The sequence below is a fragment of the Sus scrofa genome, chromosome 5 (genome assembly GCF_000003025.6).
Source record: "Sus scrofa isolate TJ Tabasco breed Duroc chromosome 5, Sscrofa11.1, whole genome shotgun sequence".
NCBI classification, from domain to species: Eukaryota; Metazoa; Chordata; class Mammalia; order Artiodactyla; family Suidae; genus Sus; species Sus scrofa.
Window position 1 is genome coordinate 48,703,964 of NC_010447.5, and position 27,673 is coordinate 48,731,636.

The following is a 27,673-nucleotide window of genomic DNA, read 5'->3' on the forward strand; positions in this document are numbered from 1 at the left end:
TACCAAGATACATAGATACATAGGAAGAAGCAGAGGAAAGAAAATATGTTACCATTCAAGAAATTCAGTATTCTAATGGCACACTTCATGGGGGCAAGCATGGACACTACACTAATTGCCCCATAAATCAGTCCAGTCCTGGGGGCAATTGAAAGCTTGAACAATTTTATTCATTCAACATCACATTTAGGGTATCTAACCAAATGTCATAAACAACTGCCTCCTTCCAATCATTGTCATTGACCTAAACATTTGGACCAAACAGCTGCATCCTCACACAATTTGCTAAAGAACCTCTCTTAGATGCAGCAGAAAGCAATTGTCATAACACTTAATGAATTTATTAAGCTAACCAGAAAGTTTCACAAGAACTACGGATTTAAATAGTCTGACTCAGAATTCAATGTCTGACTCAGAATTCAAACAGTATGTGGTGGCAGCGGTCATGGAGGAGTGTGTGAGGATGTGTTTGTGTGACAACTGTCCCACCTCGTTGACGTTTGTTCACAGTCTCTACGGAAAATCTGCTTTATAGACTTTTCCAAAATATGTGCTAACTAAATTCCCCTCTTCTTTCAATGGTTGATTTTTAAGGGCATTACTAGAAAGATCTTCATAAGCAAAGGATCCTAAGAGCCAAATCTTGATGTGCATGCCTTCCTAGGATGCAAACAAGGAGCTCATAAAGCCAAGCAGACTGTGAGAAATTCAAGATAGAAAGGAGGCATCCACCCCATTTTATCAGCCAGAAAAAAATACATGCATTCAACCTAGCACAGCTTTCATAATCTGATTTAAATGATATTTGGATTAATTATTCCCTGAGGATAAACTAAGACAACAGTGAGTTCATAAATATCAAGAATGGGTATTTTGGGATAAATTACAAAAGTTGACTTTCCTAAGAAGGTTTTAAAAAGCACAGTGGATTAGAGGAGTGGGTAAATCCTTAGTTTTATAAAACTATGGGGTATAATATTGATTTAATCAAAGAATAAATATAACTGGATGAAAAGATTAGGCCTCTAAGCACAGTGTCCAAAGCACCAGAAACCAAATTTGGAATGCCTTAATGAAGGCATGTTCATTCCTCAAAATGAACAATTCTATTCGCAAGGGAAGCTTTTCCAATACCCTCTGAGCAATACAAAAAATAACACATAGATTATATAATTTAAAGCATGGCTTACACTGTCTGACAGAAGGAAGCAAAATAAAACGATAGTGTTATTAAAAATTAGCAAGTTCTGCGAGACTTAAAAATAATAATAATAAAAATATTGAAAAACCACTGCTATTTTAGAACTAGCCAATTCCTTTAAACTCTTAAACAGCTTTCTCAGATAACAGCAGAAAGGGTATAATAAATCCAAAACAAACACAAGTCGGAAAATTTCCATCTCTAGCTTATCTCAAGCTTATACTTAGTTATTACCCAAACCAATAACTTGTTATTAAAAAGAACATTTATACTGTTAGAACAGGAAGCTGGCTGAACAAAAGCAGTTGTCTGATAAATGGTCATATACACAAGCTTTATTTTTACGAAGCTATGTTTCTAGAATAAAATAAGCTTAAAAATCATCTGACATCTGTAATTTGACAATTATCTTCTCACCTAAATCCTCGGTAAACACCCACTTTTAGGTAATACCAAAAAACGGCAAATATTCTAAAGTAAATTATATATGTAAAGAATGCATTAAAATTTTAAAAGAATTTTCACACATTTAATGTTTTGATACAGGTTGAATTCATAAAGCGTTAGCTCAACCCTTAAATTACTGCTTAAATAATTTAAGAAAATAGAGAGGTAGGGCCTTTTCTACCATATGATGGGTACAAACCAGCTAATAAAATCAGGGTAGAATATGTAAACAATTTGCAAGCTCACCTATCTCATGCATTCAAGATTTTTTCCCATGTTTACTTTTATAGATATTGAAAAGTTTTGTTTAATTTTTAAAGAAATAACAGTTATAGAAAACCTCCAGCTTATGATAAACACCCAAAAGGGAAAGTTAATGGTTAAATCCATCCACCTAGTCACCAGGCAGACCTCCCCGAATGCTCACAACGCTGCCTCTGGAACCATTTCATCGCCATGAATGCAGTAATAATACAGAAGCTTTAATCTAGAAAAATGGCTGTAGTCCTTCTGCCCCACCTCAGAGTGGGCTGAATTCAGACAGAACAAATATTTGCTACTTACTTTTCGGTTTTCTTGTTTTCTGCTCCAATGTCTGGCAAGTGTTCACTAACTCAGTATTTATAGTCTGGAGATTCCGTTGTGCCGAAATTGCCTCCTTTAATTTATGCAGCCAAGGCTTGGCTTCTTCCCTGGCAGAGTGGGCTGCCTGATTTCTATCCTCCACCTGGATACATACAATGAACGCTGGATTTTAGCAGGGTGGCCCGAAGAGAGGGCAATTGAGTGTTCACTCTTATTAGGCATACGAAACTGAAAATGTGCTTTTCTTCTCAGGGAAGCGATAAGCTTCCACTGAACTTCTGCAATTCTGTGTTTGCATGGGCTTCGTATGCCTGAGCTATTTCTACAGCGGTAGAAGTCCTGATATGTCAAGTTGCTTCTTTCTGCAAAGTTGCCTCTTTCATCAGCAGGCTGTTGACACCGCCTCTTACAACTCCCCCCTTTACTTCCTCCGCTCACTGCTAGCCGAGAGGGACTGAACTTCGCAGTTCCTCTTTGTTTTTTTTGTTCCTCCTCCATTTTTACTTCATGGTTTTAAAGACAACTGAGGAGACTGCCTGTGCCTACAGTGTAGTCACAGGCCACCTTACCTGCCTCTCTGCCTCCTCCAACCATTGGCTGGCTTCTTGGACCTTCTTCCTGAGGATGGCTTCCTGGTTGACAGCATCTTCTTGCAGTTGTGTGATGGCTTCTGGTTGTTTCTGCCTGGAGTTAAAAATTTAAAAAAAAAGTACAAACCACAAGCTGTCAGTGACATTTCAACTAAGAGTCACTCCTGGGAAGTTATGACAAATTCAAACTTGATACACTTCCTCAGAGATGAGAGGAAAAAGTGAAAGTACTTACAGAGAGATAAATGTTTCACAAATATAGAATTTTAATTAAAGCAATCATATTGATCATTTCCCCTGATAATCTCACCTTACAAATAAAGACATCTAGTTTCCTATTCTACACTGGAATATTCAGCCACACTCATAGTCCTTAACTACAGTGACACTATAATGAGGTCACTGGGACAGGTGTGATATCTACCCTTCACAGTTTGCTTCTTTTAAAAAAAAAGAAAGAAAAGAAGGGTAAGGAAAGGGGAGGCATGGAAAATAAAAGGGGGGGGGAAATAAAGTGCTTTATTTCATGACCTTAGCTTTCTCCTTAAGAATTGTCAATCCTGGTATAAATATGTGCCATAAGCACAGGAATGGCTGCTCCCAAGAACAGGTAAAAGTTAGCTATTAGTATTTCCACTGCAGTCCTCTCTTTTCTAAAGCCTTTTCTCTCTCTTCCTCACCTCAAATCTCTTTTGTAGTATAGTTATACTACTTTTCTTTTGGATCCAACCCTTATCCCCAAATATATAAATCTATACATCTGTTAGCAGATAAGATTATTTAAACTATGCTATGTATTGACCTATCAATGCCATCTAGAAACAACTGGACCTGAATAAGGACCTTTGCTCAAAGGGATAACAAGCTTTGCAAGTTTCAAGGCAGAGAGGAAGACATGGTCAGGTTTAGGCCTTCGTGTAAATGTTAATACAGAGTCTGAATCCCATAGTACATTGGCATAAATCCAGCCCTGACTACAAAAAGGATCACATGAGAGACATAGATGGTCTCAGAGAATGCTTTACCACCAGGGTAAACCAGCAAACAAAACCCTAACCCAAAATAGAAACTACCTAAACACACATTCTAATGAGCACAGGTCAACAGCATATAGTCAATTTTTACTCTTTTTTTTTAATTGTGCTAAGAACATGTAACATGAGGTCTACCCTCTTAATACATTTTTAAGTGTACAAGACAGTATTGTTAACTATAAGCATAATGCTGTACAGCAGATGTCTAGAATTTAATTCATCTTGCATTAACTGAAACCTTATACCCGTTGAATTACAACTCCCCATTTCCCCTTCCCAAGCCCCTGGAAACCACCATTCTACTCTCTGCTTCTGCAAGTTTGATTATTTTAGAAGCCTCATGTAAGTGGAATCATGCAGCATTTGCTCTTCTGTGACTGGTTTATTTCACTTATCACAGTGTCCTCAAGATTCATCCATGTCATCGCATGCGGCAAAATTTGCTTCTTTTTTTTTTTTTTTTTTTTTTTTTTTGTCTTTTTGCTATTTCTTTGGGCCGCTCCCGCGGCATATGGAGGTTCCCAGGCTAGGGGTCGAATCGGAGCTGTTGCCACCGGCCTACGCCAGAGCCACAGCAACGCGGGATCCGAGCCATGTCTGCAACCTACACCACAGCTCACGGCAACGCCGGATCGTTAACCCACTGAGCAGGGGCAGGGACCGAACCCGCAACCTCACGGTTCCTAGTCGGATTCGTTAACCACTGCGCCACGACGGGAACTCCGAAATTTGCTTCTTTTTCAAAAAGCTTTCTTTTAAAAAAAAAATCTGAATAATATTTCATTGTATATAAATACCACGTTTTATGTATTCATCCTTGATGAACATTTAGATTGTTTCCATATCTTGGCTATTGTGAATAATGATGCAATGAACATGAGTGTGCAATTATCTTTTTGAGATTTTGCTTTGAATTCTTTTGGATATACCCAGAAGTGGGATGCTGGATCATATGGTACTTCTATTTTTAATTTGTTGAGAACCTTCAAACTGTTTTCCATAGCTGTTGCACCATTTTACATCCCCACCAGCAGTATCTAAGGGTTTCAATTTATCTACCTTTCAATTTCTCTCCTTTGCCAACACTTGGTATCTTTTGGTTTTGTTTTTTTTTTTTTTTCTATAATAGCCTTCCAAACAGGTGTGATTCATTCATCATTGTGAATGACTCATTGTGGTTTTTATTTGCATTTCTCTGGTGACTAGTGATGTTGAACATCTTTTCATATACTTGTTGGCCAATTTTATATCTAGTTTGGAAAAATGTCTATTCAATTCCTTTGCCTATTTTTAAGCTGGGGTTTTTCTTTTTTTTTACTATTAAGTTATAGAAGTTCCTCTTATATTTTGAATAGCAACCTTTTTTCAGATATATGGTTTGCAAATATTTTCTTCCATTCAATAGGTTGCCTTTTTGACTCTGTTAAATCCTTTGCTGTGTTTAAGCTTTTTAGTCTGATGTAGACCCACTTGCATATTTTTTCTTCTGCTGCTTGTGCTTTTGGTGTCATATCCAAGGAAGGATTGCCAAGACCAATTTCATGAAACTTTTCCCCTAAGTTTTTTTCTAGGAGTTTTACAGTTTTAAGCCTTATGTTTTCAACCTGTTTTGAGTTGATTTTTGTGTATGGTGTATGATAGTGTTCAACTTGATTCTTCTGCATGTGGATATCCAGTTTTCCCAGTATCATTTGTCAAAAAGACTATCCATTCCCCATTGTGTATTCTTGGCACCCTACTCAAGATCGGTTAACCATATGTGCATGGGTTTATTTCTGGGCATTCTATTCCATTGGTGCATATGTTTGTCTTTAGGTTAGTATCATACTGTTTTAATTACCATAGCTTTGTAATATATTTTAAAATTATAACGTGATATCTCAAGCTTTGTTCTCCTTTCTCAAGATTGTTCTGGTCCTTTGAGTTCCACCTGAATGTTAGGATTGTTCTTTTCTATTGCTATAACAAAATGCCATTTTAATTTTGATAGAGATTACATTGAATCTGTATAGATTACTGTGGGTAGTATATTTTAACAATATTAAGTCTTCCAACTCATGAACACAAGATGTGTTTCCATTAATTTGCATCTTTCACTTCTTTCAGCAATGTTTTATAGTTTTCAGTATACAAGTCTTCATCTCCTTAAAATGTATTCCTATTTTATTCCTTTGATCCTTTTTTTTTTTTTTTTTGGTTTTTTTGTTTGTTTGTTTGTTTGTTTGTTTTTGGTCTTTTGTCTTTTTGTCTCTTCCAGGGCTGCACCCGCAGCATATGGAGGTTCCCAGGCTAGGAGTCTAATTGGAGCTGTAGCTGCCCACCTATGCCACAGCCACAGCAATGCAGGATCTGAGACCTACACTACAGCTCACAGCAATGCTGGATCCTTAACCCACTGAGTGAGGCTAGGGATCAAACCTACAACCTCATGGTTCCTAGTCAGATTCATTAACCACTGAGCCATGATGGGAACTTCTTGATACTGTTTCAATAGGATTGTTTTCTCAGTTTCCTTTTCAGAGAGTTTATTGTTAGGATATAGAAATGGAACTGATTTTTGTATGTTGATTTTGCTTGTTGCAACTTTTCTGAATTTATTAGTTTTAACTGCTTTCTGTGGATTCTTTATTGTTCTCTCTATATAAGATTATTACATCTGCAAACAGAGATGATTTTACTTCTTCCTTTCCAATGTCAATGCCTTTTATTTCTTTTTCTTGACTAATTGCTCAGGCTAGGACTTCCAGTACTATGTTGCATAGAAGTGGTGCGAGTGAGCATGCTTGCCTTTTTTTCTGATCTTAGAGCAAAAGTTTTCAGTCTTTCACCAGTGAGTATGATGTTAGCTGTGGGCTTTTTATATATGGCTTCTATTATGTTATGATAGTTTCATTCTATTTCTATTTTTTTTGCATATTTTTATTATGAAAGCTACTGAATCTTGTCAATGCTTTTCTGCATCAATTTAGATGATCATATGTAATTTAATGGTCATTCTATTACCATGGTGTACCACATTAATTGATTTGTGTACTCTGAACCATCTTGCATCCCAAGAATAAATTTCACTTGGTCACGGTATATGATCATTTTAATGTGCTGTTGAAATTGGCTTACTAGTATTTTGTTAAGGATTTTCAAATCTACATTCATACGTAAATTTTCTTGTAGTGGCTCTGGCTTTGGTGTCAGGATAATGCTGGCCTCATGAAATGAATTGAGAATGGTGCCCCATCTTCAATTTTTTGAAAGACTTTCAAAAGGATTGGCATTGTTCTTCTTTAAATGTTTGCTAGAACTGGAGTTCCCGTCGTGGCGCAGTGGTTAACGAATCCGACTAGGAACCATGAGGTTGCGGGTTCGGTCCCTGCCCTTGCTCAGTGGGTTAAGGATCCGATGTTGCCGTGAGCTGTGGTGTAGGTTGCAGACTTGGCTCGGATCCCACGTTGCTGTGGCTCTGGCATAGGCTGGTGGCTACAGCTCCGATTAGACCCCTAGCCTGGGAACCTCCATATGCCGCGGGAGCGGCCCAAGAAATAGCTAAAAAAAATAAATAAATAAAATTAAATAAAATAAATAAATAAATAAATGTTTGCTAGAATTCACCAGTAAAGACATTTTGTCCTGGGCATTTATTGAGAGTTTTTGGAATACTGCTCCAACCTCCTTACTAGTTATTAGTCTGCTCAGATTTTCAGTTTCTTCCTGATTAAGTCTTGGTAGGTTGTATGTTTCTAGGAATCTATCCATTTCTTCAAGGTTTTCCAATTTATTGCTGTAAAATTATTCATAGTATTTTATAATCCCATTTTTCCCCTGTGACATCACTTATAATGACTCTTCTTTCATTTCTGAGTCTTCTCTTTTCCTTAACATAGAAAAAGGTTTGTCAATTATATTTACCTTTTAAAAAAAAAACTTAGTTTCATTGATTTTTTAAAAATGTTTTTCTATTATCAATTTTATTTATGCTCTAATCTTATTTCCTTCCTTTTTTTTTTTATAGTTTCTTGAGGCATAAGTAAGGTTGAGATCTTCTTTTTAACATGGACATTTATCACTTAATTTCCCTCTTAGTACTGCTTTTGCCATAAGTTTTGATATGTTGATCTCTTCTTGTTTGTCTCAAGATATTTTCTAATTTTCCTTACTTTCTTTTTTGTGGTTTTTCAGCAATATATTGTCCAATTTCTACATATCTGTGAATTTTCCAGTTTTCCTTTTTCTACTGATTTTTAGTTCTATTGTGGGTGGAAAAAAAATATTTAGTATAATTTCAATCTTCCTAAATTGTTAAGACTTGATTTGTGACCCAATATGTGCTACCCTGGAGACTGTTCCATATGCACCTGAGGGGAATGTATATTCTGTAACTAGTTGGTAGAATGTTCTGTATATGTCTTTTAGATTCACTGGATGTATTGTATTGTTCGAGTGTGCTGTGTCCTTATTGATCTTCTATCTCAATGTTCTTTCCATTATTGAAAGTGGGGTATTGAAGTCTCCTATTATTATATTGCTACCTATTTCTCCCTTTCATTTTGTCAATGTTTGCTTTATATATTTAGGTGCTCTGATATTAGGTGCATATATATCTTCCTGGTGAATTGACTCATTACCGTATAACTCCTATCAATATATAACTTGTCTCTTTTGGCACTTTTTGACTTGGGTCTATTTTGTTGGATATAAATATAGCCAACCCTGTTCTCTTCTGGTTAGCACTTGCATGTAATATCTTTTTCTACTCCTTCACTTTGAGCTTGTATGTCTCCTTAAATCTAAAATGAGCCTCTTGTAGACAACACAGAGTTGGATTTTGTTTTTTCATCCATTCAATTCACTCTCTGTCTTTTGTTTAATCTATCTACATTTAAAGTAATTATGGATGGGGAGTACTACTGCCATTTTGTTGTTTTCTGTCTTGTAGCTTTGTCCCTCTTTTCCTATCTTCTTTTGTATTTCATTGATTTTTTTTGTACTGATATGTTTTGATTCCTTTTTCTTTTGTGTATATTTCACAAGTAATTGCTTTATGATTACCATTGGGCTTACATAAAACATCTTATAGCAGTATATTTTAAGATAATAACTTAACCTCAATCACATACAAAAACTACATTTTTACTTCTCCCCACCCCATTTTGGTATTAATGTCACAATTTACATCTTTTTATATAATGTGCCTATTAACATAGTTTATAGTTTTATTTATAATACTTTTAACTTTTATCCTATAATTAAAAGTGATTTACTCTGTCTATATATCTGCCTTTAAAAGCAAAGTTATAATATTTTCATATTGCTGTTTAAGTTCCTTTTGGTTCAACCTGAAGGACTCTCTGTAGCTTTTTTTTTTTTTGCTTTTTAGGGCCACATCCACAGCATAGGGAGGTTCCCAGGCTAGGGGTTCAATCACAGCTACAGGTGCCAGCCTACCCCACAGTCACAACAACATCAGATCTGAGCTGTGTCTGTGACCTACACCACAGCTCACAGCAATGCCAGATCCTTATGGGTTCATCTTATTTGAGGCCCATTAGGCCTCCTAGATCTGAATGTCCTTCCCTAGATTTTGGAGATTTTCAGTCATTACCTATTTGAATAACCATTCTGCCCCTTTCTTTCTCTCATCTCCTTCTGGAACTCCCACCATATATACATTGGTTTACTTGATGATGTCCTGTAAGTCTCTTACATCTTCTTTTTCCTTTTCATTTTCCTTTTACAGTCGCGCTTGAGACATATGTAAGTTCTCAGGCTAGGGGTCGAATCAGAGCTGCAGCTGAAGCCTATGCCATAGCAACACTGAATCTGAGCTGCATCTGCAAGCTATTCCTCAGCTTGTGGTGATGCCAGATCCTTAACCCACTAAGCAAGACCATAGATGAAATCCACAACCTCATAGAGGCAACATTGGGTCCTCAACTTGCTGAGCCACATGGGAACTCCCTATGTGCCGTCTTCACTCTTTTTCATTCTTTTTTCTTTTTGCTCTTCTGCTTGGATAATTTCCAGTGACCTCTTCAGTGACCTCACTGATCTTTTCTTCTGCTTAATCTAGTTTGCTATTGAATACCTCTGGTAAAATTTTCAGTTCAGTTACTATATTCTTCTGCTACAAGATTTGTTTATTTTTTCTTTATCTTTTATTTTTTTTTTTTCTCCGCTATGCCCATGGCATGTAGAAGTTCCTGGGCCAAGGAACCAACCTGTTCTACCGCAGTGACCCAAGCTGCTGCAATGACAATGCCAGATCCTTAATCCACTGACCACAAAAGAGAACTTTTTTGTAGAGAACCACAAAAGAAAAATGTGTTTGACACTTTTAAAATATTTTCATCTCGATATTTTCACCTTGTTCATGCATTGCTCTTCTAATTTCATTAAACAGCTTTATGACAGTTATTTTGAGTTCTCTGTGAAGTAAGTAATTTATCTCTGTTTTATTAAGTGCAGTCTCTGGAGATTTATTTTGTTCCTTTGTTTGAGACGTAGTTCTCTGTGTCTTCATTTTTCTTGACTCTTTGTGTTGGTATCATCACCTTAGAAAAAAGAGCCACCTCTCCAAGTATTTTCAGATGGGAAAAATTCCTTACCAATCATTCTGAGCAGAGATTCTAGGAGCCTATAAAATTTTTATGTTGATTAGACCCACCATTTTTGTTCTTAGTGGCATCTAGGCATCTCGGGTATAAAGGTCCCATCATTGCTCTAATATGGGTGTGACAGGAGACAGTCTCTTACAGCTCCCATAAAATTTCGGATGTTGTATGTGTGATCCAACTCTTTCCTTCCCTAGGGAGAAGCTGTGGTCTGGGATTTTTATCTGTTTACTCTGTGCTGAGCCAGGGGGAGGGACTATGATTAGTACTTGTGAGCTAATTCAAACCACAATCTTTGTTCTCAATGTCCCCCAGGTGTCTATAGTATACCCAGTTCTGTCTGCACTCTGAGACAAGTGAGACAGGAACTAGTATTTTGGGCAGTCCTCAGCAAAGTTGGAATGTTGGGCACAACAATCCAACTCTTTCCCTATGCAGGGAGAAGCTGGGAGCTGAGAGGTTCCTTCTGATCATATGACACTATGTCAGGAGCAGGAATTATGGCAACATAGTATCTAGAATTTTCCTACCAGCATTGATGGCTGGTTTTGTGCTTACCCAGGGTACAGGAGGCTCTTCCCTAGTTTCTGGATTTCTCACAAAAGGAATCTGTCCATGTATTACTATTGAATCAGTATATCCTTATGGGAAGGAGGGTCCAAGGCTTCCCATTCTACCTTCTTGCTAACATCATCTCCTCTGTTTTTTAAGACATTAATTTTATCTACTTTTCTTTTTTCCAGGAATAGTCTAACCTCACTAGAGTGCCCATTATCTTTCAAGGGCAAGCAAAAGAACTGTAAGGACCAACAGAAATCCATAATACTAAAGCTTTTAATCACTTATGTGTGTATTTGTCCCTAGTTATAAGACAATAATAACATTTATATACTTTATGAGTCACAGCAGTTTAAGAAATAGCTTTTAGGAATTCCTGTTGTGGCTCAGCTGGTTAAGAACCCTGCATGGTGTCCGTGAGAATTCAGGTTTGATCTCTGGCTTCACTAATGGATGAAGGATCCAGCATTGCTGTGGTTATGGTATAGGCTGGCAGCCGCAGCTCCAGTTCAGTCCCTACCCTAGGAACTTCCATATGTCATAGGTATGGCCATAAAAAAGAAAAAAAAAAAGGAATAGCTTTTAAAAATTAAATATTTCTTAAAAATATTCAACAAATGTTGAAACTTTGAAGATTTTTCCTCTGTAGAGATTTTCATTATAATGTTAAGAGGTATAGTACTAGCTTTGGGTGTGTGAGTGTGTGTATTTAAATTCAACAATTCTCCTTGCTAACATGTCCTAATGCTAAATCTTGATTTTTATTCCTGCCAAGTCTGCGTCTCCCCCAGACTTTTCCATCTAGCATGTCATGCACTTAGTTTTTAGACCCAAAACATCTAAGTCAAGGATAACTCTCTTTTTCTTGCATTCCCACATCAAATTCATTGGTATGTCAGATATGATTTATATTCAAAATCTCAACTATCACTCTGGCTCACATTACACCCATCATCAGGACTATTACAATAGCATCTAACTCAGTGGCTTTTTTGACCATGACCAAGTAACCAAGTATACCCACATATAGTTGAAACAAAAATTTATGAAATACTACTTACTATATGCAACGTATTCTGATATATTTTTTTAAATGGGACATAATCCAGTAAATTGTTTCCAGGATCTCTAACTGCTGTTCTGTTACAGGAAAAAAAAAATCTTCACACTGGTCTCACTGCTTTCACTGTTACCCCAATAGACTATTTCTACCTGGCAGCTAGAATGATTTTTCAAAGCACAAGTCATATTGTTTCTCTGTTTATAATCCCCCAATTGCTTCCCATTCACTCAGAATAAAATCCCAATTCCCAAAGAGGGATTTCTAGGCTGTGGACTTGACTCCTGCCTATCTTTCTGACCTCATCTCCTACCACTGCCTAGCACCCACTCCACCCTGGCCATGCTTGTGCTCTTGCTGCCGTTCAAACATACCAAGCTCATTATAACCCCAGGGCCTTTGCACTAGCTATTTCCTCTGCCTAGAACACTCCCCAGATCATCACATAGCTCATTCTCTCACTTCATTAAGCTACCTATTCAATTTATCATTCCTCAGACAGGCCTTTCCTGACCTTTCTAAAATGAGGTACCCCTATCCCTGGTCATTCTGTCTTCTTATCCTGCCTTAATTTTCTTCATATCACATACTACTCGATGGAATTACATTATATACTTCTATGTTTGTTCATTATCTGTGTCCCTTAATAGATGTTGGTTTTATGGAGGTACAGATTTTTGTCCTGTTTTCTATAATACCCTAGCATTTAGGAAGAAAAGAGGCCTGGCAAAGAGCTGGCGTTTGGATGTAAAAAAGCATGTACAAATGATGACATGTTTTTCTCACCAAGTCCTCCAAGAGCATATTTTTTTTCCTTTCACTGTCTTTCGTTGACTCACTCAATTTTTTCCATTCCTCAGCATTGGAGCCTATTTATCTTGCACTAGAATGGAAGCTTTCTTCTCAGCAAACAGCCAGCTCCTAAAAGTTACCTTTAATAAATATTTCTGACTTCATCTAAACACAGAATTCTTTCTCATCACCACAAAATACTTCACTCATTTCCTTATTCATTTAAGACACATAGCCAAATTATTCTGTGTGTAGCCTCTCTCTGACTATCTCTTTTAAATCATGTTTAGAAGGCAAGGGCTAAGCCATCTTTACATTGCTGAGTATTATTTTTTGCCCATTCCTAGGTTCCCAGGATATTATTAATAAATATTAGATTAGATTTTAACAAGTAGCAGGTGGCAGATTAATAGTGGAAGGGACATAGATAGGTTTTGAAGTAGAAGGTATCTAGGTCTGATCCCAGCTGTCACTTACTCCCACCCAGGTGGGTAAGTTACTCAATGTCTCTAGAGATAAACGTCAAATTCTTAGCACTACATGCAACACAGTGAGCTCTTGACAAATCACACCTACTATTATTTAAGTGGGCTGTTCATGTATCTAATAGGATAACCCAGAGGATTCATTTACTCTGAGATGACTCTAGCACAGGACTCTCTCCAAATAGTTCTTTGTTGCTAAACACAAGAATTTCAAGGCTCCCTTTTGTGAAGATGGTATCTGTGTAAGGAAGCTACTTAACCCACACTTTTACCACTATGGGGAAGTCTGGGCTCCCAGCTTCTTAGGGAAAGCAGAAGATCATTTTTTTGATAGTTCCTACGGTATTAACCTCTCTCTGATATCTAGTTTCCTTATTGAAGAGAAATAAAATCATTTCTTCTATTTTCTTTCAGCAACCTTGGTCTCCAAGTACCTTTTTTTCTTTGATTTTATTCAAATTCAAAATATACCCATATTCATTCATTCATTCATTCCTTCAAAGACATTTCTTAGAGAATGTTCAGTCCAGCGTTAGCAGTATATAGATAGTGATTATAAAAGATCTAAATCCCGCCCTTCTTTAGCAGGTGGTTTACAGAGGGTACAAGTTCCAAGTTTTTCCAAAAAACAACTTCAGAATTAAGGTGAGAGGAAGGATAAGATTCTAAGTCACTTTCCATTTAGAGTTTTCTATTCCCTATGCCTTCTTTTACTTGAAATTTACTTGACTAGGGCCCAATGCAATACATTTATAAAGTGAGATGGAACATAAAGCTCAGTGGGATAGGAATCAATAGACCTAGCTTCAAGTCCTTCCATTAGTAGATCTATTCATAGATTTTCCATTAATAACTCTCAGGTCTTGATCAATTCACTTTACATCCTTTTGCCTCAATCCTCTATAAATTATGAGGTTTTACTAAATGATCTCTAAGGCCCTTTCTGATTAAAAGATTTCTACATTCTGTGATTCCAAACTCCTTCGCTATGGAAAAATAACTCATTACATGGGTTTCCATAGATTTCAAGTTTACTACTTGCAATTTTGAATATATGAGTCATTTTCAAACTATTTCACAATTCAAAATTGTCAGCTGAAACATCTTTCCCAAAAAAGTGTCATCTGAAATTAATATATACAACTTGAAAAAAATAAAGTGAATGCCATGGCACAAGCATAAACATGTTATGTATGGAAAGCATGGGTTTCTTATATACAAATGATCATCACCTGGAAAGAAATTCTTTTCTGAAATAAAAATATTCCAGCCTGAATCTCTTCAAAATCTCTATCAATTTGACAAACTCCTCATCAAGGGATTCTTTGTGGTTTCTCAAGCTGTTCAGCAGTAATATGCAAAGATTTAGCTTCTTTTCCATGATATATTTGAATTCCTATAAGAGACAAAAACAAACTCCACTGCTCCAATGTTAAATATAAAGAAATAATAGGCAATATAACATGCTGTGTCCATGCCCATCTCAACAGCATTCACTGTTATGGACCCTAAAATTATAGTTGAACAGATAACAATTCTCAGTTGCCTAAAGATTGATTATCCTGTGGGTTGATTATCTCATTTTGACAAGTGCATACTGGATATCACAGTGTGCCTAAAATTGAGCTTTGTTTTCTTTTTCTTAAAATAAGTGATATCAATAATCAAAACGGCTTAGGAATAGAATGGCATAGGCCAGCGGCCACAGTTCTGATTGGACCCTTAGCCTGGGAACCTCCATATGCCGTGGGTATAGCCCTAAAAATAAAGAGACAAAAAAAAAAAAGAAGAAGAATAGAATGGGACTAGGAAATGCAATAAAATCAGTATTTGCTGATTACCATACTCAAAAGCAACTTTTTAAAAGGTTAGGTTGGCAAAGAAGTTGAAATTCATATTCCAGAGTTTTCAGAGTTACTTCTCACTTTAGCTTAACTCAGGGGTCTGACAGACATTAGGAAGTCATCCAGCAGTCAAGAAGTAGAGCTAATAAGGTGATGGACAAACCAAAGAGATTTCTTTTTAAATTTTTACTTTCTAATAAAACTGGAATAGCTACCTAAGACGTTCTCATTTTTCTAATGTTCTGGTAATTTCTTTTTTTTTTTTTTTTTTTTTTTTGGCTGTGACTGGGGCATGTGGAAGTTCCTGGGACAGGGATTGAACCTGCACCAAAGCAGTGACAATGCTGAATCCTTAACCACTAGGCCACAAGGGAACACTGTAATAAGATTTTTTTTTTTTTGCACAATAATAATTTTACCAAAATTAGGAAAAAAAAACAAGCCTAGAAGTGCCATTTCTCACGAAGATTCAAATAAAATACAATTTTGGAGTTCCTGTCGTGGTGCAGCAGAAACGTATCTGACTAGGAACCATGACGTTGCGGGTTCGATCCCTGGCCTTGCTCAGTGGGTTAAGCATCCGGCATTGCCGTGAGCTGTGGTGTAGATCAAAGAGGCAGCTCAGATCCCACATTGCCATGGTTCTGGCATAGGCCGGCAGCTACTGCTGCGATTAGACCCCTAGCCTGGGAACCTCCATATGCCACAAGTGTAGCCCTAAAACGCAAAAAATAAATAAATTAAATTTTAATTAAATCATCTTATTCTTCTTCATCTCTCCAACACATATCACCTATCTTCATCCTCATTGGCTCTTTCATCACCCTCCCACTCACATGCACTTAACCTAGTGCCACACTGTCACCCACATATGCACACTCATGACCAGAGTTACACACACACACACACTATACACATCGTCAGACTGAGGTGGCAGATCACTTACAACAAAGTCTTAGCGATGTTATCATGTATAAGAAGTATTACATGGGTTAGTTAAGGAGAAAAAAAAAACAGGAAAATCACAAAACATAGAACACTTACAGTAAGCTTGTCCTCCCACTTTTCTTTCACAGTAATTTCTGGATGAGTTACCCACTGTAAAGAACTGTCAATGAGCGTTTCAACTTCGGAAACATCTTCATGCTAAAAAAGAGTTCCACACCTTCAACTAGGAATTGAAGTGAAAGGCATATGCTACTATACAAGACGTGATGTAGACAAAGTTTTATATAGGCAACTCAGGAAGCCACCAGAGAGCATTCCTTGTCATCTAATGCCACCCAATGACTTTCCTTTCTCCCAGGATGTTGCCTTGAGGAGATGTTCTTGTCAGGAGCTCTATACACACTGAATATATCAGATAGAATTGTTTTCCAGAACCAAACCTATCCATTTTCATTCCCCTCTCAAATAGGAGGAAACTAGCATTTTCATAAATTTTTTTTCATTCATGAAACTAAATACTACCTACTACATGCCAGGCACTGTGAAACGGACTGGAAATACCAACATGAAAATATGGCTCTCTGGTTTCTCTGACCATCGAGAGTTTCCAGTCAAAAATCAAAATGGAGAAAGAGGTACCAGCCATTAGCTAGAAGGAAACTGTTCCATAGATACCATGTGTTCAGCTCCTTGATGCTAAAGATTAACCTGTAGGAAAAATAAGTTTAAGCAATCTGTATCTAATGGTCAACCTGCTGGTCCTGATTGACCCAGAACTAGAAGATCCACTTCAGAAAGATTTGAGAAAAATTAGGGTCTCAACACACAGATATACTCAGGGTCAGCTTATAGGCCGTAGGTCAGTTATCTGCAGATGTTCCTGGCTAGTGAAATAGCAGGATATGCGATATTATACAATACCAGCCTCTGAAGCCTGGCTGTGAACTCCACTCCCTTTTGTTCAAGTTCTCTCAGTAACAGCAGCATTTCTTGGTCCATCATTGTGTCCAGAGATGATAAGCTGTTTAAACCACACTGCCACTCTGTTTCATTGTTCTGGAACAATTAGCAACATGTCCAAAACTCCGTCATCCTAATAAAGAACATCCACTTCTATTTTATGAAAATGATGCCCATGGGTCAATGTAGTTATCTCCATCAAATAGTTCTAAATAGTCTTATGAAATCCTCTCATATCCCTCCCAAATTTTTTCATTTTCTCTTGGATTGCTTCAACTTAACTTTTTTTGGGGGGGGGGGCGCCATGCCCAAGGCATGAGGAGGTTCCCATGCCAGGGATCAAACCTGCACCACAGCAGTGACAACACCAGATCCTTTTACCACCAAGCCACCAGGGAATGCCAACATTTATTCATTCCTAAGGAAAGCTCATATATCCAATAGGTAACATTTACATGTAGGTGATGTAAATGCTACGGCTCTAATTTTATGAAAAGAGAAGAAGGGAAAAAAATTCACAGGAAAAAAAAAAAAAACTGTTGGAAGACACTCAGTAAGTCCCATTGAAAAGAGACTGGTTTCTTTTGTCTCTTTTCCACTCATAGAAAATACTCTCAGATGATGTTTCACAAAGCAAATTTCTTATACTTCTCTCAAAGTCTCTGTGTCCTGCCATACTATAGATATATGACAACACCACACTTAACTTGCTATCTGTTGGAAAAAGGTCATAGGGCTCTTATTCCAGATTCCAATTAGAAGGCAAAGACCTCATAACCCATGTGTGGGATAAACTTCAGAGCCAGGTGTTTAACCCCTGTTCAGAACTATAAAACTTGACAGGCTGGCATCTTGGCATCATTACTATCTCAGAGGACTGGGGATCACAACACACTGCCTTGGCAGACTTGCCACCATCTCATTCAGTCTGGCAGTTTGGCTGGGTTTCAAAAACACCATAAAAATGATAAGCATCTGAAACAGAATGTCAGGAAAGCACAGCCCTCAGCATAATGTTCAAGGTTGCCTGAGACAGCCTTAGGTGAAGGTAGCATATGTCGCCCTGCGTCCTTGGCAGGAGAAATTCAAACAGCATTTGCCCAAAGGACATTCTCTCCTTTCAAGGTCATAGCACAGCTGTCAACAGAACATTCTGACATAACCATCACCTACCTGACACAGAAAGACCATCAAAGTGGCTAAAGAAAGCAATCTGTTAATGAAATATTTCCTAATGTAAGATGCACAAAACTGGAAAGTACAAAGGAATGAAAATATCGCAGGGAGGCAGGTCCCAACATTTCATCCCCAAGAAAGCTTTCAACTGTTTCCTCTCCTGTCGTAAAAAACTGGGTTCATATAACTAACTGTAGAATTTAAAGCAACAATTCACTTTGCCATTTTAATATTAATCAAAACTATATAATATGCTAATTTATGTTCCAAATGTAATAATCGGTGTCATTAATTTTGCGTCGGTACAATTACGACCTAAAGCAAAGAAATTTCATGTTTTTGAGCATCTTTATTTTTGGTGGATACATTTACTTGGGGGGTTGGGGGGAATGTGAAAAATAGTTCGTGGATCTCTACTCCTACTTTTCACACCCCAGGCTGGGGATTGATACAGGTAGTATGCACTGAAAAATATCAAAAATATAAAAATATCTAAAATCCAGATTCACTGATTATACACTTTCATAACCCCATGCTTGAGCCTCACTGCAGTTTTCAGCCATAACCTGAAAAAGAGCCAGCCATTCTCCCAGATTAAGAGACTTTAGACTTAGGTTCTATGAACTAGCAACAGATTCCCTCAAAATGTCCTGGGTGCTTTGCAGCAAGCTGTGAACCTTCACTTAACAGTAAGCTATCACATGGGGTGATTATTTTTTAAAGACTTCCATTTGATTATAATTACCTACCTTGGCAGACTGAGCAAGAACAAGTTCACAAAGCAGAGATTTTTCTCCTTCAGAGTTGACACACTTATGCTCTCCACTAACATTCAACTGGATTCCATTTCTTGAAAAAATAAAACAAAAAAATAGTCCAGTCTGATTGGGAAGACCTCCAACATTATGTGTTAAGTCACTAGAATAGGGTTTATTGATCACCAAACAATCAGTAAGCACTCACATGCACCAAGGACTGTGTAAGGCACTTAGGGACAGAGAGGAATAAGAGGTAATCTCTGCCCTTTAGGAGCTGCGCAGACTTGCAACTCCAGGTGTTTACAAACAAATAAGTTACCTATTTTCTTTTTTTTTTTAAGAGTTGGAGCCAATAGTTTAAAAATTTTTAATTTTCACTAAAAATCTAGATTTCTGGCTTTTCTTTAAAAAAAATCAGAAAGAACACGTAGCCATCTGGGTCTATATTTTCCTTTTTTTTTTTTTTTCCCTGTACCCAAGACATACAAAAAATTCCGAGGCCAGGGATCAAATCCACACCAAGACATAGCAGTGACAATCCTGGGTCCTTAATCACTAGGCCACCAGGGAACTCCTGGGTCCATATATTCTTTTTTTTTTTTTAATGGCCACACCCATGGCATATGGAAGTTCCTGGGCCAGGAACTGAATCTGAGCCACAGCTGCAACATACACGGCAGCCACAGCAATGCTGCATCCTTTAACCCACTGTGCTAGGCTGAGAATCGAACCCGTGCCTCCACAGTGACCCCAGCTGCTGCAGTTGTATCCCTAACCCACTGTGCTACAGCAGAAACTCTCCATAAATTCTTTTTTTAACTTTTTTTTTTTTTTTTGACCTTTTAGGGCCACACCTATGGCATAAGGAAGTTCCCAGGCTAGGGGTTGAATCGGAGCTGCAGCTCGCAGCAATGTCAAGTTCTTAACCCACTGAGTGAGGCCAGGGATCAAATCCACATCTTCATGGATACTTATCGGGTTCTTTTTTTTGGGGGGTCTTTCTTTTGTCTTTTAGGGAGGTACCCCAGCATATGGAGATTCCCAGGCTAGGGGTCCCATCGGAACTATAGCCACCGGCCTATGCCACAGCCACAGAAACTCGGGAACTGAGCTGCGTCTGCAACCTACACCACAGCTCACAGCAATGCTGGATCCTTAACCCACTGAGTGAGGCTAGGGATCGAACCCATGTCCTCATGGATGCTAGTCAGGTTCCCAAACCTCTGAGCCATGACGGGAACTCCACTTGTCGGGTTCTTAATGCCCTGAGCCACAACAGGAACTCCTCTCCATATATTCTTGACTTAACAATTATCTGGAGCTAAGCAGAGTAGACTCTTACCTTTACCTGGATAATGCACTTTCCTCATTGCCACTCCCCTCATATAAGCGTGTGCACTTACCCCCTGACTTTACTCATTTTTGCTACCTGAGTGGCTCCTGAGGACTCCTGGACTAGCATGTTCCACATAACCAGAAACAAATGATTATAATATGAGAGAGTGTGTGCTGGGAAAGAGGTAAGAACAATATGTAATGCATGCATTCAGAAGGATTACTTAATCTCAAGGTGTGAGAAAAGCAAGGGAGGGTGATGGAAAACTTGTGAAGGAATTCATTCTCCAAAGAGAAAATAACACTCACAAAGGCGTACAAGAAAAGCATGTGGCACATTCAAGAACTGCACACTGCTCAAGAGGTGAACATGTTGAGGGGGAAGGCATTTGACAAAGAGTCAGTGAGGGGCTGCATTGTACTTACAGGATGAGTTCCTGTTGCAAGTGCTGTAACTCACAAGCCAGTTTGGCTTTCTCCCCTCGTAAGTTCTGGAATTACAGACAGTATTAGGCTGCACAGGTTACTCTGGTGAGACATTCACGCCTACATTTAATAACCCCACCTTGCAAACTGCAAGATTACTATGGTATACCTCTATAATGCTTCCATATTCTCTGATGGTTGACTTGAGTTCTTCTATACTGAAATCCTTCTGAAAAGGAGGATGGAAAATTAATAGAAATACATGTGTGAGTCCATCAAATCATATTTCTAGACTATCAATCTGAGTCACAGAAGAACAGGAAATGTTTGATGATGATGAGACCTTCTATGATATCTCATCATCTGAAAATTGAACTAGTCTGTGTTTGTGACTAAAACCATACAAAAAGTAAGGGACAGCAAGGCTGATGTATCTGACTAGTGTTATTCTGTGTTTTCCTGGTCCAGTGGAATCACACCCTGAAAGGGGATTCTTAAGTCCATGTCAAAATTATATTACCATGGTACATTTAAGGGGGGAAAAAGAGTTTTTACCTGCAAAATAACAAATGCGTTATTAAGGCATCCAATTGTATTCAGTTCAAACCATATCTCTGTTAAAATCATGGTTTTGTATTGCAAGACCAGAGAGTACAGTCAAGGAGTTCCTGTCGTGGCTCAGAGGTTAATGAATCTGACTAACATCCATGAGGATGCAGGTTAGACCCCTGACCTTGCTCAGTGGGTTAAGGATCCAGCATTGCTGTGAGCTATGGTGTAGGTCACAGATGCAGATTGGATCCTGTGTTGCTGTGGCTGTGGCATAGGCCAGCAGGTACAGCTCTGATTAGACCCCTAGCCTGGGAATTTCCATATGCTGAACATGTGGCCTTAAAAAAAAAAAAAAAGCAGAGTACGGTCAAGGTCTGACGTATAGTTTTATCCCATGATGATCATGGTGCCTGGCACATAAGAGGTGCCTTATGAACACCGGGCAGAAGCGCAAAGCTGCGGAAAGGTCAGAGTGCTGGAGGAAGTGAGCGATCACCACTACTACAATGTCATTACATGGGAAGAGAGAACACCCACGCAGACAAGATACATTTGGGACACTGTTTAGTATCCTGATCAACATCCACAAGCCATGAATGACTCCTTTGGAACTTCATAAATTGCAGGGAAAGGAAAAGAAGCAAACTACTGCTCCTTCACTTTCCTGTCTTAGAACATGGAAGTTTACTTAACTTGGGCTGTGTCCTTCCTGTGTCTCTTAAAGGCACCATAACCAGCCTCTCTGTAGCTGTCAAACTTTGTTCCCAGATAGGCTATGAACACAGAATATGAGGATTAAATAAAATACTATCTATCAGAGTTCCCGTCATGGCTCAGTGGTTAATGAATCCGACTAGGAACCATGAGGTTGTGGGTTCGATCCCTGGCCTTGCTCAGTGGGTTAAGGATTTGATGTTGCCGTGAGCTGTGGTGTAGGTCACAGATGCGGCTCGGATCTGGTGTTGCTGTGGCTCTGGTATAGGCCGGTGGCTATAGCTCCAATTGGACCCCTAGCCTGGGAACCTCCATATGCTATGGGTGCAGCCCTAGAAAAGACAAAAAGACAAAAAACAAACAAACGAAAACTATCTATCAAGTCAACCAATCGACTAGGTAGAAAATTCTTGGGGATATGTTCTTCTTCTCCCCTAAAATGAATGATTGCACATTCATTTATGTTGCTGTGAATCACAAGCAATCACCACTCTCCAGACTGACAAACTGGAACACTAATATTTGTTGAATAAGGGCATGAACATCACCAGAATTTACCGGAGAATCTGTTAAAACATCTGGAGATGGAGCAGTATTCTTCCCTCATAAGAATATCTTTGTTCTTATAAATAAGGTCTCGTGACAGAATATTAGAATCAGATATTTTAATAGGGGGGAAGTTCCACAAAGGACCATCTCCTTCCCTGATGACTTGGAGAGAGCTAGAGAATTCCACAGGCTTTCAGGGGAAGAGACAGCACCAACCTTCTGCAAACTTGCATCTTTATTAAGCAAAGTGTCCTCAAATGTGTGTAACTTCATCTGAAAAGAAACAAATTTAGGAAAGGCCATTGGGACATTGTTTTGGTAAAGGACAGTGGCACAAAATCATTCTCACAGGGGGACATGTTTCTGAAGTACGTCTTTAATGTGCATATGTTTTTTACTTTATAAAAGACATTCAACACTAGCCCCAAAACAATCCTCGAGGCCGGTGTCATTGCCCTCCCTCTACCAGGAAAGAAATGAAGGCTCAGGACTATGTAGAGACCTGCCCAATATCACACCCAGTAAGTGACAGGACAGAGCCTGGAATCTGAATCTCCAGCTCCAGCCAAGGGCCCTTCCCACTATTTCACACTTTGAATAATGAGAACATAGTTCTTTTTTGTGTGTGATGAAAATGAAAATCTGGATAGGAAACAAACACAGACTCTATATGGACATAAGAGAAGGTTTTCCTCTTTTAAAAACATAGTTTTAAACTGTTCAAGATTTCTTTTAGCAAAGCGAATATTAAGGATATACCAGTTTACTCAAATCGAAAGCAAGCTTGTTGGCATAGGCTTCTAAATAGAATATAATTGATAAAAAATGTATATTGATTGATGAAATACCTGGAAAAATAATCAGCATAGTCAGAAGTAGAATCATCATCATAATCATATATATTTGATACCCCTTTATAGTTTTAAAGGGATTTTCATATAATCATCTCATTTGAGTCTCCAACAAACTTGTGGATTAGGTAGAAACATATCACACCCATTTAGGAGAGGAGAAAATTGAGATTTAAAGACGTTAACTACTTGCTTGAGGTTTATAAAGCTTTTAAGTCGAGAAGACAGGATTTGAATCCATGTCTTCTGGCTCTTTCCACTAGTTTATGTCAGTTGTGTTTTCCAAAACAGTCATTCCTAGAATAAAATTCATTTTAATGTCCAAATTATAACCGCATATGCCTTTGTTCCTGCACACACAGAAGTGGATACCCATTAGGAAACTTGAGAATTCCACATATAGACATGAAATTTTAAGTACATCATCAATTTCAACACATACAACAACAAAGTAGTTCAAATAAACCATTAGCTATGACAAGCATAACACAAATTCCTGAAATTAAAAATAGCTGTATTCTATCTCCTGATAAGAATTTTTGGCAGATTGACAAAAATATATTAAATATAGAACTTTAGATGCAATATAGATAAAAATCATTTTTATAAGATATCATTCCTTAATTCAACCAAGGACAGATATTTTCCCCCCAATCTGTCCTTATTTTCTGTATTACAATAGCTGAAATCATCCTTGTTTATTTTATAAATCCCTAAGATAAATTAGAAATTAAAAATTGCCACTATCAGAGTTCCCACAGTGGTTCAGGGGGTTAAGAATCAACTACAATGGTTCAGGTCACTGCAGAGGCATAAGTTTGATCCCAGCCTGGTGAAGTGGATAAAAGGATTCAGTGTTGCTGCAGCCGTAGCATAGGTCAAATCTGCAGCTTGGATTCAATTCCTAGCCTGGGGAAATTCCATATGCCATGGGTGCAGACACAGAAAAAGGAAAAGAAAAAAGAAATTGCCATTATAGTAGTTCCCCTTGTGGCTCAGCAGTAGCAAACCCAGCAAGTATCCATGAGGACGCGGATTCAATCCCTGGCCCAGAACTGGTGTTGCTGTGGCTGCAGCGTAGGCCAGCAGCTGCAGCTCCGATTCAACTCCTAGCCCAGGAACTTCCATGCACTGCAAGTGCAGTCCTAAAAAGACGAAAGAAGGAAAGAAGGAAGGAGAAAAGAAATTGCCACTATAGTAAAAAAAATATAAGGAGTTCCCTGGTGGCCTAGCAGGTTAAAGATCCAGCTTTGTCACTGCTGCAGCTCGGGTAACTACTGCAGCATGGGTTCAATCCCTAGCCCCAGAACTTTCTCATGCCAAGGGTGCAGCCAAAAAAAAAAAAAAAGTATATATATATATATATATCACATATATATATATGTGATATATATATATATAAAAGTATATATATGTATGTGTATATATATATATATATATATATATATATATATCACACATATATCCATAACAAGTGTTGCCAAGGATGTGGAGAAATTTGAATGCTCAGATGCAGCTGGTAAAAATAAAATGGTATAGCCACTTTGGAAAAAAGTCTGGCAGTTCCTCAAAAGGTAGTTCCTCAAAAGGTTAAACATACAGTTATCATATGATACAGTAATTCCACTCCTAGGTATATACTCAAGGAAAAAAAAAAAAAAAAAAAAGAACGAATCCAACTAGGAACCATGAGGTTGCAGGTTTGATCCCTGGCCTTGCTCAGTGGGTTAAGGATCCAGCGCATTGCCATGAGCTGTGGTGTAGGTTGCAGATGCGGCTCGGATTCCGCATTGCTGTGGCTCTGGCATAGGTCGGTGGCTGCGGCTCCTTTTAGACCCCTAGCCTGGGAACTTCCATATGCTGCAGAAGCAACCCTAGAAAGGGCAAAAAGACAAAAAAAAAAAAAGAGAGAGAGAGAGAGAGAGAAAGGAAAACATATGTACACACACAAAAAAACTTGTACATGAATATTCATAGCTGCATTATTCATAATAGTAAAAAAATCAGAATAGTCCAAATGGACATCATTTGATGTCTAAATGGACATCAAGTTATAAATGGATATACAAAATGTTGTTGTATCTACACAACAGAATATTATTCAGCAATAAAAGGAAATGAAGGAATAATATATGCTATAACATGGATGAACTTTGAAAACACTCTGCTCAGTGAAGGAAGCCAATCACAAAAGACCACATAATGTACATGATTCCATTTATATTAAATGTCCAAAATTGTAAATTAAATCTATGGAGACAGAAAGCAGATGAGTGGTGGTCTGGGGTGGGAAGGAAAGGGAAGGGACTGCTAAAGGGATTTCTTTTTGAGTGATAAAAGTATTTTAAAATTGGATTTGGTGATGATTGCACAACTCTGAATATACTAAAAACCACTGACCTGTATACTTTGAGTGAATTGAATGGCATGTGTATTATATATGAGTAAAGATGTTACATTAAAAAAACAGAAACTGTCTGTTATATAATTGAGACATCTAGAGGAGTACAAATTCCAAATTTTATAACCAAAGGTTATTGTGTCAATGAGTCATATATACTTTCATAGAGTAATATTAGTTTGATATAAGAAAATATTTTACCAGGATTTGAGAAGTGCTTACTTGGTGCTCTCTCTCAGTTTTAAACAATTCCTCAATCTTCTTTTCCAATTTATATATATCCATCATGTTCTTAGCATTCTAATGTAAAATAAGATAGTATTCTTAGATTCAGACCGAAAAAAAAAAATCAAAGGACATCACAAAATCTTTTTTAGGAAGTGGTATTTTCATCACTGACATCGTAATCCATTTTAAACTAAGGGACAAAACTTTAGATTTTATCCAAAAATAACATGATCCTGTTAACAAAATCATCCGGAATACTCTTGGTAATCCCATCTTATTTTCTATTCCACCTCTTGACCACTCACTCCATAGTCATACCTTCAAACTGTCATTACCAGCAACTGGGACCCTTACATTATTGTAATTGCAAAAGCATCTCACTCTTTAACCACCACTTCTTGTCTTTCCAGATTACCTCTCTGAGCATCAACAAACCTTCAATCCCTACTGGAGCCTGCAATCCATTGATTCTACTACCTTCTCATTATCCTTCCACCTTCCCATGAACTCAGTCCCCTCTTGACTCAGCTTAAACTCTTCCACGGTACATTTAGAATGGATAGGCAATGAGGTCCTACTGAACAGCACAAGGAACTATGTCCAGTCTCTTGGGAGAGTCCACTATGGAAGACAGTTTGAGAAAAAGATTGTATATGGTATGACTGGGACACTATGCTGTACAGCAGAAACTAGCACAGCACTGTGAATCAACCATATTTTAATCAAAATAAAATTTTTAAAAGTATTATATAGATTTAGTTGATTGGATTATATTATTAAATACTTCTATTTCTAGTGTGAAAGATTTTTTTTTCTATTTCATTTTTAAAGTGGTTGCTACTGGTTTAGAAAAATACTTATGTTTGTATATTGATCTTGTCAGGTTGCTCTGATTGATATTAATAGTTTGCCCATTTATTTTCTTGTTTATGTAGAGCATCATGACATCTTCAAATTAAAAACAATTTTCTTTTTATAGTCTGTACACTTAGTGTTCTCACATTATCATATTGATTTGCCTTCCAATAAATATTGAATAGTTTAAAAAAAAAAAAACTCTTCCATGGTCAATCATTATAATCACTCTCTTCCACATCTCTTCCATTCATTCCTTTGGCCCTTCCCTACTTGGTATTTTTTTAATGTCAGCTTGCCACTCACTCCACACCAGCATCCTTCCAGATACACTTTGTTAAAGAAAAATACAAATAGACCTCAATGTTTATTGGGGATCATATCATATAATCCTTGTCCATTCACATGGCTATATGCCTAAATCAAGGGTTTGCTAGGAGTTCCCACCCTGTCTCAGCAGTAATGAAACAAACCAGTATCCATGAGCACTTGGGTTCAATCCCTGGCCTTGCTCAGTGAGTTAAGGGTCCGGTGTTGCCGAAAGCTGTGGTGTAGGTCGCAGATTCAGCTCAGATCCCGCATTGCTGTGGCTGTGGTATAGTCCGGCAGCTACAGCTTCAATCAACCCCTAGTCTGGGCATCTCCATATGCCGCTGGTGCGGCTCTAAAAAGCAAAAAAATAAAAAAAAATAAGTGGGAGCAGGGAGGGTTGCTAACTA

At 37.9% G+C, this 27,673-nt stretch overlaps 2 protein-coding genes across 6 annotated transcripts in view; both read right to left on the bottom strand.

Moving 5' to 3' along the window:
- Positions 1-2,764, bottom strand: part of LRMP (lymphoid restricted membrane protein) — a 57,661-nt gene extending 54,897 nt beyond the window's left edge. The window contains exon 1 of one of the 4 annotated variants that reach the window (XM_021092203.1): positions 2,213-2,764. The gene's annotated coding sequence lies outside the window, so the exon portion shown is untranslated. The remainder of the gene's footprint in view (positions 1-2,212) is intronic. The other 3 variants (XM_021092206.1, XM_021092204.1, XM_021092202.1) reach the window with 3 other exon arrangements.
- LOC106507512 (lymphoid-restricted membrane protein) overlaps positions 1-27,673 on the bottom strand; it is a 127,604-nt gene that overhangs the window by 54,886 nt on the left and 45,045 nt on the right. The window contains exons 10-18 of one of the 2 annotated variants that reach the window (XM_021092187.1): positions 26,094-26,171; positions 22,836-22,892; positions 20,974-21,033; positions 20,805-20,869; positions 19,035-19,134; positions 17,071-17,205; positions 16,246-16,347; positions 14,590-14,753; positions 2,213-2,917 (exon numbers count right to left, since the gene is read on the bottom strand). In XM_021092187.1, coding sequence (XP_020947846.1) covers positions 2,776-2,917; positions 14,590-14,753; positions 16,246-16,347; positions 17,071-17,205; positions 19,035-19,134; positions 20,805-20,869; positions 20,974-21,033; positions 22,836-22,892; positions 26,094-26,171 — 903 coding nt within the window. In that variant the 3' untranslated portion in view covers positions 2,213-2,775. Of the gene's footprint in view, positions 1-2,212; positions 2,918-14,589; positions 14,754-16,245; positions 16,348-17,070; positions 17,206-19,034; positions 19,135-20,804; positions 20,870-20,973; positions 21,034-22,835; positions 22,893-26,072; positions 26,172-27,673 lie in introns of those variants that run through there. The other variant, XM_021092186.1, reaches the window with a different exon arrangement.